General features: G+C 51.6%; 8 protein-coding genes across 8 annotated transcripts; 7 read left to right on the top strand and 1 right to left on the bottom strand.

Annotated features, from left to right (window-relative positions):
- Positions 1-210: 210 nt before the first annotated feature.
- Positions 211-529, top strand: N7532_011027 (uncharacterized protein; the record flags this gene model as incomplete). The annotated part of the gene is made up of 2 exons (XM_056623518.1): positions 211-270; positions 323-529. The coding sequence occupies 2 exons, from the start codon at positions 211-213 to the stop codon at positions 527-529; spliced, it is 267 nt and encodes an 88-aa protein (XP_056468506.1).
- A 657-nt stretch (positions 530-1,186) lies between these two features.
- On the top strand, positions 1,187-4,033 carry N7532_011026 (uncharacterized protein; the record flags this gene model as incomplete). The annotated part of the gene is made up of 1 exon (XM_056623517.1): positions 1,187-4,033. The coding sequence occupies one exon, from the start codon at positions 1,187-1,189 to the stop codon at positions 4,031-4,033; it is 2,847 nt and encodes a 948-aa protein (XP_056468505.1).
- A 444-nt stretch (positions 4,034-4,477) lies between these two features.
- N7532_011025 (Hsp70 family protein) lies at positions 4,478-6,636 on the bottom strand (the record flags this gene model as incomplete). The annotated part of the gene is made up of 7 exons (XM_056623516.1): positions 4,478-4,686; positions 4,745-4,880; positions 4,936-5,134; positions 5,186-5,292; positions 5,348-5,450; positions 5,503-6,463; positions 6,522-6,636. The coding sequence occupies 7 exons, from the start codon at positions 6,634-6,636 to the stop codon at positions 4,478-4,480; spliced, it is 1,830 nt and encodes a 609-aa protein (XP_056468504.1).
- A 489-nt stretch (positions 6,637-7,125) lies between these two features.
- N7532_011024 (uncharacterized protein) lies at positions 7,126-8,514 on the top strand (the record flags this gene model as incomplete). The annotated part of the gene is made up of 2 exons (XM_056623515.1): positions 7,126-7,930; positions 8,006-8,514. The coding sequence occupies 2 exons, from the start codon at positions 7,126-7,128 to the stop codon at positions 8,512-8,514; spliced, it is 1,314 nt and encodes a 437-aa protein (XP_056468503.1).
- A 357-nt stretch (positions 8,515-8,871) lies between these two features.
- N7532_011023 (uncharacterized protein) lies at positions 8,872-10,167 on the top strand (the record flags this gene model as incomplete). Its single annotated transcript, XM_056623514.1, has 1 exon — positions 8,872-10,167. The coding sequence occupies one exon, from the start codon at positions 8,872-8,874 to the stop codon at positions 10,165-10,167; it is 1,296 nt and encodes a 431-aa protein (XP_056468502.1).
- A 421-nt stretch (positions 10,168-10,588) lies between these two features.
- N7532_011022 (Methionine aminopeptidase 2-1) lies at positions 10,589-11,988 on the top strand (the record flags this gene model as incomplete). The annotated part of the gene is made up of 4 exons (XM_056623513.1): positions 10,589-10,628; positions 10,680-10,808; positions 10,977-11,494; positions 11,554-11,988. 4 exons carry the CDS (start codon positions 10,589-10,591, stop codon positions 11,986-11,988), a joined length of 1,122 nt encoding a protein of 373 aa, XP_056468501.1.
- A 525-nt stretch (positions 11,989-12,513) lies between these two features.
- Positions 12,514-12,726, top strand: N7532_011021 (Sphingolipid delta(4)-desaturase; the record flags this gene model as incomplete). Its single annotated transcript, XM_056623512.1, has 1 exon — positions 12,514-12,726. One exon carries the CDS (start codon positions 12,514-12,516, stop codon positions 12,724-12,726), a length of 213 nt encoding a protein of 70 aa, XP_056468500.1.
- An 8-nt stretch (positions 12,727-12,734) lies between these two features.
- On the top strand, positions 12,735-14,008 carry N7532_011020 (sphingolipid delta(4)-desaturase family protein; the record flags this gene model as incomplete). Its single annotated transcript, XM_056623511.1, has 2 exons — positions 12,735-13,121; positions 13,202-14,008. The coding sequence occupies 2 exons, from the start codon at positions 12,735-12,737 to the stop codon at positions 14,006-14,008; spliced, it is 1,194 nt and encodes a 397-aa protein (XP_056468499.1).
- Positions 14,009-14,461: the final 453 nt, after the last annotated feature.

Raw genomic sequence — 14,461 nt, 5'->3', positions numbered from 1 at the left:
TCTTCCACTTTCTTTCTAAATTATCACCTATTACCCCACACTTCCGTCTTCTCTCGCTGACCTTATGATCACGACGAACGCGTGGAATCAAATCCGAAGAAACCAGCGATCGCCGCTTTGAACACCCCTCAGCCCTATTTCTACGTCACCATACACCTTACACCATTTCTTCAAACTCGTGACACTTTTCCCAGTTTCACCACAGTCATCATGGATCCAAACACGGGCATGGACCCAGAACGGGAGAGACGTCTGATGACGATTCAAATGGTGAGAGTCCTACGCCTTTCACTTGCAAATTTGACTGACATGGATTCAACAGGACGATCTAGGCACTGCACGCCGAGAATACCTCAGTACTTACGATGAAGAAGTTTTGCCGAATGCCACTATTGAGCAGATCGAGGCAACACGAGCGTGCAATCAGAGAGGCACCCCGGAATACCGGTTCCAGCAGGCCAACAAGCCGACGCTTGATGCCTGGCATAGTGAGTCTCAAATTCTGCACCAGAAAAGTAACTTGGGTTAATCAATTTTCTCTCAGATCTTCATGTTGATCTTGGTGATACCGGAGAACTAGAAGACTTGAACCCGATGCTCGGTGGACAGACTCACCGTCTCCGGAATATTCAAGCTGCCGGCGGACTGCAATCCGTTGTTGGCTCTGGTGGAAGAGCCAGAAGGGCCCGAGGCGACAACCATGGGGTTTTCCAGAATGCTGGCCGCGGTGGTGGGGGGTATGTATCTCTGACTATCCCTCTTATACCCCCTAATTGAATTGTACCTAACCGCACTGAGGGCTTCCAGAGGAGCTGGACCCAATCACAGGGCTATGTCAACACCTTTGCCTACACCTCACAATCGACGATCTTCGACCACGGCTCTCGATCCCGCACTTGACATAAACAACGACGATTATTCTCCGGTCCGACGAGGTCGGGGAACTTCTCATGCTCGCAGGGCGTCCAGTCAGTACCAACATCCCCAACGCTTAGTGAACAATTATTGATAGATTTTCAGGAATGCCTGCTGGAAGATCCAGACCTTCTCGGAAACCTTTGTATGCAATGAAATCCCCAAATCCATTATATACCCTGGCATCAAGTCTAACTATATTAGCAGCGAAGACACCTCGCGCCCCGGCCTTCGTTCATTCTCGGCACAGCAAGCACCTCTAGTCAACTTGATGCCGACAAATCCGGCCGACTTTTTAAGAGATGCTCACGTCTTCTCAAACATCGGTAGACCACGCGGAGTGTCTCAGCAACCCGAACATCGCCCAATGCCTCCCAGCTCAGAGGCTCCCGTTAGCCCGCAGAAGCCAGGTGGAAAGAAGTCGACTCCGAGTCAGCCAAAGAAGCCGGCCTCTGGTGGAACACGCAAGGCCTCTCAGCAGACTGAGCAAAAGGCTTTGCCTCACAGCTCGAAGGCCCCTGTCAACCCGCGAAAGCCAGAAGAAAAACAAGTGCCTTCGAACCAGTCAAAGCCTGAATCGAAAAGGAAACAACAGGCACAACTGGACAAGAAAAAACTCCAGCCAGCAAAAGAGCAGCCCAAGAGTCCCTCTGCTCACCAGAGTATCCAAAGTGTGTCTCAGCCCCCCGGAGCTTCTGAAGGCGGCAAAGGCCCACCTCCCCAGCGCCCTCCTAAAGCCCAAGCTTCCTCGTCTGAGAGAAAGGCCCCCAAGGTCGCGTCGGTTACGAAGGCAGCGCCAACCCCTAAGGCCCCGACTGGTATTCTCTTGGACCTTGGAGATTTTGAACCCAATACCCCTCCGACTATTGGGTCTATTGATGCGATTGCTAGCAGTCTGATGAGCCCATCTGCACAGCAGCTTGAAGGACTCGAGTTCCTGGAAGGAGTAAAGACCAAGAAACAATACATTGATGAACTCATTGATCAGTACGATGGTCAACTCATTGATGAGCAAACGGGCCAGCCGTTGTCTAAGGCCCAATTTGCTGCCGCTCTTAGGCATGCTTTTGGGAATGTCAACGTCCGAGAGCCTACATCACAGGAGCCAGTCCATGCGCATGCTCAAATCCTGCAACCCGAAACGCCGGTGAAAGAACAATCTCACCGAGGTAAGAAACCCAAAAGGGTATCCTTCCAAGATGAGGATGAAGTTATTAACTTCACACGCAAAGGAGGTCCTCATACCCCTGTTTCCAGCCCACGAGCCCTGTCAAACGGCAGCTTTTCTGAGTACCGATCTCCAGCCAACATCTCATCATCTGGTGACGAGGCTGCAGGATATGCTGTGGACGATAATCTCTCTCCCAAGAAATCAAGCCCAGAGCACTTGGCGCCGCAATTGGAACTTTTGTCGATCTCGGACCCTCTTCCAGGATTGGGTTCGAAGAGACACCGGTCTGGGTCCAGCTCCGATATTGGCCCTTCGAAATCAGGTAAATTGCCATCGCGTTTGAGCGACATTGGATCTAGAGAACGAGAGGGACTAACGAAGAGAATCCTGAGTGAAGAGATTCTCTCGAAAATCCCCAGCAAGCTCAGATCTCACGAAGGCAAGAGACATCAGATTGGATTCGAATCCTCAAGCACAGGTAAGACAGCCAAACTGGTTCTTGAATGCCGCAAGGACAAAAAGAAGAAAGTTTGGAGCCAAAGGCTTGGAGTTGACAAGACACGTGCAGCAGGAACACCCGAGCCCATCCGTGTTCGTTCAACTACTCCCGGTAGGGCCGACGAGGCCGTGTCGTTACTGGATGAGATGAAGCCGCTGGATACGATGATGGGTCAATACAAGGCCAAACATAAGGAGATAATCTCCTCGATCAGTGGTGATGACGCGTCGAGTGTTTCTACTACAGGTAAGCTTGATGTGGCCGTTCACACGCCCCCACGCTCGAAACTTGATCCTTGTGCGTTTTTCTTTTCTCCCCACTCAGTGAACAGTTGTCTAACTGAAGAAGTGTCAGCGAGTGGTTCTCCATCGATGCGTCTGGCGCGAGTTCGAAATGTGTTTGCTGTCGGCGAGACGCTCGAAAAGTACAGGGAGGCTCATAAGAACCTGGTTAGTTCGGGCACCTCTGAGACCGTCCCTGAAGGGCACCGCGCCTCGACTGCTGCTCATTCCTCCCTCGACATGAACCTTGAGCCAGTTCTCTCGCGACGCTCTGGGAATGAAGTTACTGGAGGTCAATTAGAGCGATTCGAAGACTTCATGAAGAGACACATATCTGCATCGACCATCTCTGAGAAACAACCCTCCCCCGCACCACCAACGCCCCTCACTCTGGGGGTGCAATCCATTGACCGCGGAAACTTCGACATGGCGCCTATGAATGATCCTATGGAGATCGACTTCATCACGAAACCGAATTCCCGTGCTCAGAGCAGGGCCATCACCCCAGGTCTGCAAACAAGCATTTATGCTACTGATTCTGGTCGTGAGAGTGCTAAGCCTTCCGTGACTCCTACCAAGAGAACGTCAATGGGAACAATGGGTACGAACCCAATCACCGAGGTATTACACACCCCTGCATTTGAAGTCCCTGTCTCTGTGGACCCTGCCTTTGTGGAAAGGCTCGTGGAGACACAGGCAAAGATCATGGAAAAACTTACTAACACGGCTGAGATAAAGGGTCCAAATGTTTTCGATACCCAGTTAGGCATGGGCCCTTCGATGGGCAAGAAGGCGAAGCCCACTGCCCCGGAAACTGGCACCGACACGCCAAAATGGCCAACTGTTCTGGGCGTCCCGTCTGGCATGCGCCCTACGATGGAAAAGCTAATGAAGGCCGCTGACCCTGACACTAACGCTGAGAAGCCGAAGGGTCCATTTGCTGTCAGTTTCCAGTCTGGCCCGCGTCGTCCTCCCATGGACACAAAGATCACGCCCGCCGGCACTGGTGCTGAACAGCCCAAGATTCTGACCGTCCTCGGAGTCCAGTCCGGCATGTGCCATTCCTCAATGGACACGAAGGTCAAGTCCACCGACGCTGACGATGACAAGCCCAAGCGTCCGATGGTCCTGGGCCCTCGGCCCTACCTTCCTAACCGTGGCCTGTGAGTCCGAATTTGCGCTCGCATTTGGGGATGGCCATTTTGTTGTGGTTGTGAGGGTGATTTTGAATTTACGGCGGTGTTGTTTGCGGATGGGGACATTGTTGTGCACAAATGGGGGTGTTGTACGACTATTTATGCCGCTTGCCGATATTGTCTAGGCACAACTAGGCAATGAAATAAATAAAAAATTTAAAAATTTAAAAATTCCTTGTAGGGTAGCACCGTAATTGTTCCTGAACGTTTCTTAGAGGACTACGCCCCCAGGGGATGTAGATAGTACGAAGGAAGATAAGTAGATCAAATTGCGCAGTGAGAGAAGTCGATTTGAATTAATATATGAGTATAAGATGATTTGCCTGGACCTGGCGTACACCGCGGTTACAAAAGAAAATGCAGAAAACCCCAGTATCAAAAATGGCACATCCTCTCTAATATACAGCATGATCAACTAGCGATACTCAATATTTGTCTTCCCAATCTCCGTTCCATCAGTGCCCATCATCCTGAACTGCAACAACCCCTTATCCGCAAACATCTCGACCTGAATGTTATATTCCAGGAGATACATCTTCTTCCCGGCATCATCTTTCTTCGTCTTGAATCGGGATAATTGGTGCTCAGAAAGCGAGTAATGCAATGTTCCGACTTGGACGCAGGCTGAGCGGATTGGATGTCACGTTAGCGATGTCCTTTCAATTCCAACAGACCAGCTTACTTTGCGGCTGTAGCCACTGTGGCGCAACGTCGTCTTCGCAGGTATACAGGTCAACGGAGTAGCTCAAGCTGCTGCTGGGGTAATAAACCCGGCATAATTCGTAGGGGATGCGGGTTTCTTTTGTGATTGCTTTGCCCTGGTAGCATTTGTGTCAGCATTTACTTTACCAAGGGGTATGGGTTGGAAGGTACCTTTTCAACAAGCCACCTCATGCGATTCTTGCAACGCTTACTGCCATCCCACTCCCAGATCCAGGCATGACTCTCCGGGTCGATGGAGTTGCGGAAGGGTAGGTGTAGTTGGAAGCCGTAGTGGAGACGGCATTTTCGCTTCTCGGGCTTTGTACCAATTAACCCTCGGAGTGCTGCACCTTTGACGACGCTTGCTTGTCTGGATTTAATTTTAGTTTTGAAGATTTTTGTGCTGCCTGTCTTGACTTACGGGTTTTCGGGACAGAGGAGGGTTATCCCGCCTCGTCGGAGGCACCAGCTTCGTAAGACTGTTTCCAAGTATCGTGAGTCGCCGAAGCCTCCCACGAGGACAATTTTCTTTGGATGTGTTAGCAATTTGCAACTGCCTGACGGAGAATTGGTGATGGTTTACTTTGATTATTGAACGGGCATCGTCTCCAAGCTGTTTGAGCTGGTCGTTCAATAGGTCTTCGATTTTGGCCGTAACGGGTTTGAAAAACGACTCCATCTCGGCTCTATTGCCCGATTAGCCTTGAAAGATCTGAAAGGACTTGATACTTGACTCACTTCTTGAAAATGACCATGCTGTTATCAGAGTCATAGTGCTCAGCGTCAGGGGCATTCATCACGAGCTCAACCTCAAACTTCTGGTCAGAAGAGTTCACAGCAAAGTCCCGCTTATGAGCTTCAAAGTCTTTCATGAACCGACTTCCTGGTCCCTTCTTTTCGAACTTGACTTTTTCAAATGCCCTTCCGAAGGTTTGCAGCATCCATTTGTGGAATTCGCGATCAATGTAAGTCGATCCACATTTATCTCCAGTGCCCACCAGTAGTTCCTCAAAACGAAGCTCCGGTTTGACCTGGATAATCCTGTAGGTGACTATATCAACAGTACCACCTCCACAATCACAGACTAGGATCCCATCGCCGACCTTGAGTTCCGTACCATGTTCGTCCTTCGCCAACGAGCTCAGAGTGGCAACAGCCGCAGCTTCTGGCTCCGGAATCATGGATATTGAGTCGCCGGCTCGGGTCCCGAAGCCTGCGAGGGAGGCAGCGATATGCGTTTCGTTCTTCGCTTTGTCGGACCAGATGGCCGGGACCGTGAACCAGAACTCCAACGCAGTGACCCGCATGAGTTCTGGGGTGAAGCGTTGCTCGAGGATGGATAGCGTGTATCTATAGATCTCTTTAAGATAGTCTGAGCACACCTCTCGAGCACGCAGCTTGAAATCAGGGATACGCATCAGGCCGTTTCCCTCAATGATATCCAAGTCGTCATCGGCGGGCCCGTATGCTTGTCTCTTGGGATCAAGAAGCAGCTTGGTCCATGTGTAGCTCTTCATCCTCGGTGTCACCATGTAGCCCCATTTTATTCCGTTGCCATCGTAGGAAGGGTTCTCGGAACCGTAGGCAATGCGTGAAGGGGTCTTCCACGTCTCGTCGGCTTCTCTGACTGGGCCGGGCCATGTGCGGATCACATTTATGTCTTCGATTGACTTCTTTGTGGAGTCGACGTAACTAACACCTGCAGGTAAAAATTAGGAGGCTCGGCAGATCAGATCAGGCTAAGGAGATGTACTTACCAGTGAAAGTCGTTCCATAGTCCACGCCAACAATAATCTTGTGGAGCTTGTTCGAGTTCACAGTCGAGCCGTAATCGCCCCTGTGGAACGAACTGTGGCTGCTGTATGTAGGCATGGTGAAGACTGGTGAGGACTGGCTGACCAGCAGTGGCAGTGGAAGGTCTTCGTGCCGTTCTTATAAGCACACGGCCATTAAAGCCTCATCCCAAGATCGCCCGGGCGTGTTTGACCTCACGGCATCAATTTGCCAATCTTTTCCGGATCCGCAGCATCCTTGTCCCCTTGTCTCTCTTTGCTTTTCGCCTCTCGTGATCCGTGCCAATGATTCGGAGAGGGGTTGGGCTAAGCCGTGTGCTGGTCGTGCAGGTATCCCCTGGGTTGCTGCAGCGCTGCGGAAGAGATACCCGATGAGGCTGAGGCTTGGGGTCAGCCGCCTGCTGCAACCACATTGATTGGAGAGTCTACGCCTGTCTTCGATGCTCGAGTGTTCTCGATTATTTATTCATTCGCATCGGCTGCTACGAGCACGTAATTCAACCGAAGCCAGGACATCCGAAAAACACCCGAATATCGAATCTTTTTTATATCTCAACGATCTATAAACATGGCACACCGGGGCGGGTTTCATCGAACCATCGAGGCTTCTGGAGCATCAAGTCTCAAGCGGCTGGAGAAGCGCATCTCAGGATTGGAACAGCAGATTCAATCAAAGGACCGCCAGATAATAGAGCAAAACCAGGAACTGATCAAAAAGGCCAAATCCCTGGACGAACGAGAGCGAGACGTCAAGGCTCTCCTGCGCTACGTGGAGAAATGGGACGACTTCAAAGAGTTCATGGACTCCGCCGGCAACACGACCCTTGCCATCGAGAATCAAGCTCTGAAACGTGATCTGGAGACCATGAAGAGCAAATACGAGAATCTCCTTGGAAAGATCAAGCAGCGAGACGAGGAACTGGAGAAAGCGCGCGACGAGCAGGTCAAATCAGCTGAGTCGCTGCGCAGAGTCCAGGCCAGCGCCTTTCGCTTCCAGGATCAACCCGAATGGGCTCCCGACTCGGACGACATCATTCGGCGAGAACTCAATAATCTTGAGCGCGAAGCCCGGGCATGGTGTATCGGGAATTCGATCAAGTTGCTCTCGGGGCTGGGCACAATACCCGACCAGCTGCAGGCCGACTGGCAAGGCGTTCTTCGCTATGATGAGAAGATCTTTGCGCGGAATGACCAGCACCTACCTCATCTGATCCTCATGGCGATGCTGATGGACTTTGTCTACGGACAGATCTTCGCCCGGCCGCTCTTCTTTCTGCCCTGGCGCATGGCTGAGGAAGACGGCCCCAATGTGGCTGCGCGAGGACGCGAGCTACACGAGGCGCTAGCAAGGATATTGGAGGAGACGAGTCAAGGTGCGTGGTGATAAACCCATCTGACACGGGAGTGCCCGCAAAGTCTAACCTCGCACACTAAAATCTTATCTGCAGCAAACCTCGAGGGAGCGCATGCGTGGCGCTCGCAGTGGTTAAGACTACTTGATCCAAGGCCACGAGGCGACCAGAAGGAGCGTCCGTTATTGGAAACCACGAAACGACGGACCGAGGCGGCTCGCGAAAAGGCAGCCCAGCATATCATGCAGGAGTTCCTCAATACCTCTGCCGCATTTCTGACTAGTCCTAGTCCGGTGGAGGGTCCCTCTTTGGCTCAGCTGCAGCGCATTTTCACCGGAGCGGCGCATCTCTCTTACAAGTTGTGGTTGCGAAAAAGCTACTTGGTCTTCCATTCCAAGGCGCAACTCCCCGAAGCGTATCACCACGCGTTGCAAATCAGGGCTCACTCGCTACACAACCAGCTGCTGGATGATAATGAGAAGGCACTAGACGGCGCCACTATCCGGGTTGTCACGCACCCCGCAGTTGTGGTCTATGGGAGCAGTGATGGGGCGAGCTATGATTCCAACCGCATGTGGAAAGAGGCTGTGGTCTATATGGGGTAAACTGGAGCGATCTTGACAGCATCTGCATTCCTTATCACGCGCGAGAAATTAATGTTTCATGTCCTTGTGTAGACTCTATGTGGTATTCCTTCTCTCTCTTCCTATTGATTGAAGATCGGAAGTGTAAGCAACCCGGGCGCATGCAGGGGCTAAGCAGTAATGATACCGCGAGCATTCGCCTGGGCGAGAGCCAGGTGGCTTAGGAGTCGAGGCTTGGAGTCGCATATCCTCGCCTCATTGTCAGTTCTCATAAGGTGACCTGTTTTGACCACACCAGAGAGATAGGAAATTAATTCACATTGGACTTAAATTATTATTACCCTCATTATTTGGTATCTATATCAAGTTCAGGTCAACATGACAGCCGATACTATCTCCGAGATCGTTCCTGGTGCGCCGTGGGCCCTCATTGCCGTAATGGGTGTAACGGGCGCCGGCAAAAGCACATTCATTCAAACCGTGAGCAAAGCGACCGATGTTGTCATCGGACACAATCTGGAGTCATGTAAGTATAGTAACCTTGAGTTCAACGTGCCTGTCAGGGATGGATTAACTTTATTCCACCAAGGCACAAGCGAAATGAAAGGCTACACCTTCCACTACTACGGCTACAACATCAACCTCATCGACACACCGGGATTCAACGATACCCACAAAAGCGAGACACAGGTCCTCCAAGACATTGCCAACTGGCTCCAAGATTCGTATGAGCAGAAACAGAAGCTTCATGGCGTTATCTACCTCCACAACATCAACAATGTTCGCATGGAGGGATCTGCACTCCGCAACCTTCGCATGTTCCGACAGCTCTGCGGCGAGGAGCCACTCAAGAATGTCATCCTGGCCACTTCTTTCTGGGGCAAGGTAGAGGAGAAGACAGGGACAGATCGGGAAGCAGAACTTCGAGATCGGCCCGAATTCTGGGGCCAGATGCTTAAGCGTGGATCCCGCATGATGCGATATACGGGTCGGGCGTCTGCACTGAAGATCGTTAGTCATTTCTTGGACATGAGTCCGGTTCCATTGGAAATCCAGCGAGAGCTTGTCGAGGAGGCTAAGCCTCTTATCGAAACTGCGGCTGGCAAGTCTGTCAATGAAGAATTGATCCGACTCGAGAAGTGGCATAAAGAAGAGCTGAAGAAGCTGCGGGAGGATTATCAGTTGGCCATCGAGGAGAAAGATAAAGAGTTACAGGAGACTCTAGCGGAGCATCAGCGCAAGCATGATCGTGACCTTGACCGAGTGTTCCGACAGCAGGAGCAGCTTCGTGCGGAGCGCCGGGCGGAAGATCGGAGACGACAGAATGATTTGGAGATGCATCTCAAGCGACTGGAAGATCTGAGTATGGAGAGCAATGTGGATTGGGAGAAGCATTCTTCGGAGTTGCAGGAGATGAGCTTCGATGAGCTTGTGAGCAAGATCCGGGCCAATGAAATTAAGGTCAAAGCGGATGACAGAGATAAGGTGGAGAAGATTATTGAAGAGGTAAAGAAAAGCTCTGAGCTGAGTAGTTCAAGTCGTAGGAAGATGAAAGGCACTGCTAAGTTCTTGCTCTCGGCCCTGCTGAAAGTGGTTGTCCCCGTGACGAGCTTGTGCTTGTTGGGCGTGCCGATCTCTTTTCCGTTCGACTTTGGTCAGGACAGCAATAACTGATCGATGGTTTACATAGTTCATCGCTGCTGAGCCAGCTTTTTGGCCCTTACCTTGATGCTCAGGGTTTTCATATTTGTTATTTAGTTTCCTACCATTCGTATACAAAGTTGTTTACTTGAAGTCCTTACAAATGTCCCGCGGACCCCGCATAGACCCAAATGTGAGAAACCAAAGGGAACAGTATATAGAGAATTGGAAATCGAATTTTTTCGCAGTCTCCGAGCAAATTGAGATATTTGGATATGTGTTTCCTTTAATTTGTGGCCACTAGGACTATAGGACCATACAATTGTATAGTATGGCATGGGTGGCTTGGGCGATCGCCGCTATCTTATCGTCAGCAAAAATCTTTCCCCGACATCCGGGCCATATTGTCCCCTCTTCTTCTCCCACTCCGCTTGTGATCTACCATTACCCCACCATGGCAGCTCAGGCGACCGAGAAGCTGCAGGATCTGTCCTGTGAGTGCCTACCGCTGCCTCTTCCATGTTGTGCGACTAACATTCTCTCAGTGAACGGCCAAAACGGCGCCAAGGCCGACGCCCCCGCGGCTGGCCAGGCCACCCCGGGCGAGGCCGAGGACGACTCCGACGACGACCAAGAGGAAGGCGAGGGTGCCCCGGAAGCTGGAGCTGCTGGAGGTATGTGATCACATTTCCTTACATTTGCAGAGGCCTCCTCCTCTTGCATTTATCCCCAAATTTGGGTTACTGACATGATCGCATTCTAGCTGCCAAAAAGAAGAAGAAGCGCAAGTCCAAGAAGAAGAAGAAGGGGTGGTGCCAAGGTCCAGAGCGAACCTCCCCGAGTTCCTGTGTCCAATCTCTTCCCTAACAACCAGTACCCCGAGGGAGAGATCTGCGAATACTTGAACGACAATGCCTACCGCACGACCAACGAGGAGAAGCGCTACCTCGACCGCATGAACCAGGACTTCCTGACCGAGTATCGCCAAGGAGCCGAGATTCACCGCCAAGTCCGTCAATATGCACAGAAGAACATCAAGCCTGGTCAGACCTTGACTGAAATCGCGGAGGGCATTGAAGACTCCGTGCGCGCCTTGACCGGCCACCAGGGTCTGGAGGAGGGCGATAACCTCAAGGGTGGCATGGGTTTCCCTTGCGGTCTAAGCATCAACCACTGCGCTGCTCACTATACCCCCAATGCTGGTAACAAGATGGTTCTGAACCAGGGAGATGTCATGAAGGTCGATTTCGGTGCGCAGCTAAACGGTCGCATTGTTGACAGTGCCTTCACCATGACTTTTGACCCGGTCTACGATCCGCTTCTGGAGGCTGTCAAGGACGCCACTAACACTGGTATCAGGGTAAGTTCTCTTGTTTTCCGGTACGGGTTGAAGGATAGTTTTAACGAGACATGTTATAGGAAGCTGGAATTGATGTCCGCATGAGCGACATTGGTGCCGCCATCCAGGAAGCCATGGAAAGCTACGAAGTCGAGCTCAATGGACAGATGCACCCAGTCAAGTGCATTCGCAACCTTAACGGCCACAACATCGACCAGCACATTATTCACGGCGGTAAGAGTGTACCCATTGTCAAGAGCACCGACCAGACCAAGATGGAGGAAGGTGAAGTCTTCGCTATCGAGACTTTCGGTAGTACTGGCAAGGGTTATGTCCGTGAGGAAATGGAGACTTCCCATTATGCGCTCACGCCGAACGCTCCCAACGTCCCTCTGCGCCTTTCCTCCGCTAAGAACCTGCTGAATGTCATCAACAAGAACTTCGGTACTCTTCCATGGTGCCGACGCTATCTTGACCGTCTGGGTCAGGAGAAGTATCTTCTCGGGGTATGTTGAACAAGTCTGCAGAAATACTTCAATGCGACAGCTGCTAACTTGCGTTTAGTTGAACAACCTGGTGCAGGCTGGAATTGTCCAGGACTACCCGCCACTGTGCGATATTCAGGGTTCATACACTGCCCAATTTGAACACGTGAGTTTGACATTTTCATTGATTCTATCTCTTGCTGAATAACCTGACTAACTCGGTCTAGACCATCGTGCTCCGCCCGACTGTCAAGGAGGTGATTAGCCGCGGTGACGATTACTAGGCAATATTTACAATCTGGCAAACGCAGCTTCATGGCGATAATGGAAAAAAGAATAAAACAAAATGGTAAACGACCTTAAAGACAATACAATTTGCTCGCATGAATCCCAGTAATCGAAATGCGTGTAACAATAAACCCTCCTGTAGATCGCGCCACCGATGGAGCCACCCAAGTTGGCCGTGTCGCCCCACGTGGAACGACCGCCTCCCGCCGCCTTTTTTCAAACCGCTCTCCAGCCTATCGACCCTTCTCTCGTCATTACGCCCTCGCAATGTCTGCCGTCGAAACAGCCTCCCCTCACCTCCGGGTGTCGGCGGCGACGGCGTCATCGCCGCCAGCCAAAGAAGCCATCTCTACTCGAATCCCGGCCCCCGAAACCTCCGCCGTTGAAGACCGCTTCTTCTGGACATACACCGAAGAGCCGCACCGGTCTCGACGACAAGCCATTATCAAGGCTCACCCTGAGGTCCGTTATATCCGTTGATGCGATGAATGCAGTGTTTGGGTCATTCCGACTGCGTCGAGCCCTGTTCCTGGCACCATTTCCATGTTCCTGGTTCCTGTTCCTGGATCGTTGCTAACCCTGGTTACCGGATCAAGGTTACCAAACTTTGCGGACCTGAGCCTTTCACCAAATATGTCGTCTTCGGCGTTGTTGCTACTCAACTTACCAGCGCATACCTCCTCCGCAATACCTCCATCCTCGACTGGCGGTTCCTGGCCACCGCGTACCTGATAGGTGCCACTGCCAACCAGAACCTCTTCCTGGCAATCCACGAGATCTCGCACAACCTTGCCTTCAGATCACCACTGGCGAACCGCCTGCTGGCGATCTTCGCAAACCTCCCTATCGGTGTGCCCTACAGTGCTGCGTTTAGAGTGAGTCTGCCTGCGTTGAGAAGCCAACGGTGTCCACAAAGCCGGTCATACAAATGCAATTGAGTGCTAACATCCTAAAGCCCTACCACCTTACCCACCACAAGTCCCTTGGTGTCACCGGTCTGGATACCGATCTCCCCACCGCACTCGAAGCCTTCTTCCTTGACTCCGTCCTCGGCAAGACCTTCTTCTGCACCTTCCAAATCCTCTTCTACGCTCTGCGACCCATGTTCATCTACAGCCCGCCCTTCACCTCAATCCATCTCATCAACCTGGCCGTGCAACTGAGCTTCGACTACATCCTGACGAAATTCACCGGCTCCCTTCAACCCTTCTACTACCTGATCGCCAGCTCCTTCCTCGCGGGATCCCTGCACCCCTGCGCAGGCCACTTCATTGCCGAGCACTACTTCTTCTCAAAGGTCAAGACAGGCGGAACAGAGTCCCTTCTGGAACTGAAGTTCAAGCCACAAGCCAAGACCGATGGTCCCTCCGTGCTCGACAACCTATCCCCGCCAGAGACATACTCCTACTACGGCCCGCTGAACATCCTCACCTACAACGTCGGCTTGCATAACGAACACCATGATTTCCCTGCTATCCCATGGACGAGACTACACAAGTTGCACGACATTGCAAAGGAGTTCTATGAGCCTCTTCCTTGCCACCGCAGCTGGGTGTGGGTTATCTGGACCTTCATCCTTGATAAGGATGTGGGTCCTTGGTGCCGTGTCAAGCGTGCGCAGGGCGGACGTGTTGTCGGCGGTGGAAGTACCGGCAAGACGAAGGCGTCTGCTGGGCGTGGAGGTGAAGGTATCTCGGCTGCGTCGGCGGGACCGGACGGCGAGGAGAGTGATGGTTGGAAGGAGAGTGAGATTCAGTGTTAAATAAGCTTTTGTACTTTATGTAGTGAGTACTTCCGGGTCGGCGCTCAATGAGCTTTAGGACTCTACAAACCTTCAATATTATTTTGCCTTCAAATTTATTGCTTTTGTACGGCCTTTCGCAGATAATAAAACACTCACAGGTGTACGTAGCTCCTGAAAAGACACAGCTTTCGAATTAAGTGAGTGGCCCTCTAATTCAGCTACAGACAAGCAACAACTCATACTCCTAATGGCCTGTACGAACAGCTACAAATGTCGAGATAGACTTATCTTTCTGATCCGGCCGCAAGAGCAAGGACAATCTCGCGAGCACGATTCATCGTTATCACACAAAAGAGAAGCGAGACGCTAAGTCCGTTCATCGTAACATGATATTAGACAAGTTAGGAAAGGTAAAGGGTAGACAAAGGTTGAAACGAAACCTGAGAACGTTGAAACACAAAGCGCCTCGAT

Source organism: Penicillium argentinense (genome assembly GCF_028826775.1).
Source record: "Penicillium argentinense strain IBT 30761 chromosome Unknown utg000011l_segment0_segment0, whole genome shotgun sequence".
Taxonomy (NCBI): Eukaryota; Fungi; Ascomycota; class Eurotiomycetes; order Eurotiales; family Aspergillaceae; genus Penicillium; species Penicillium argentinense.
The sequence above is the reverse complement of the archived record's forward strand: the minus strand, read 5'-3'. Positions and strand labels throughout refer to the sequence as shown.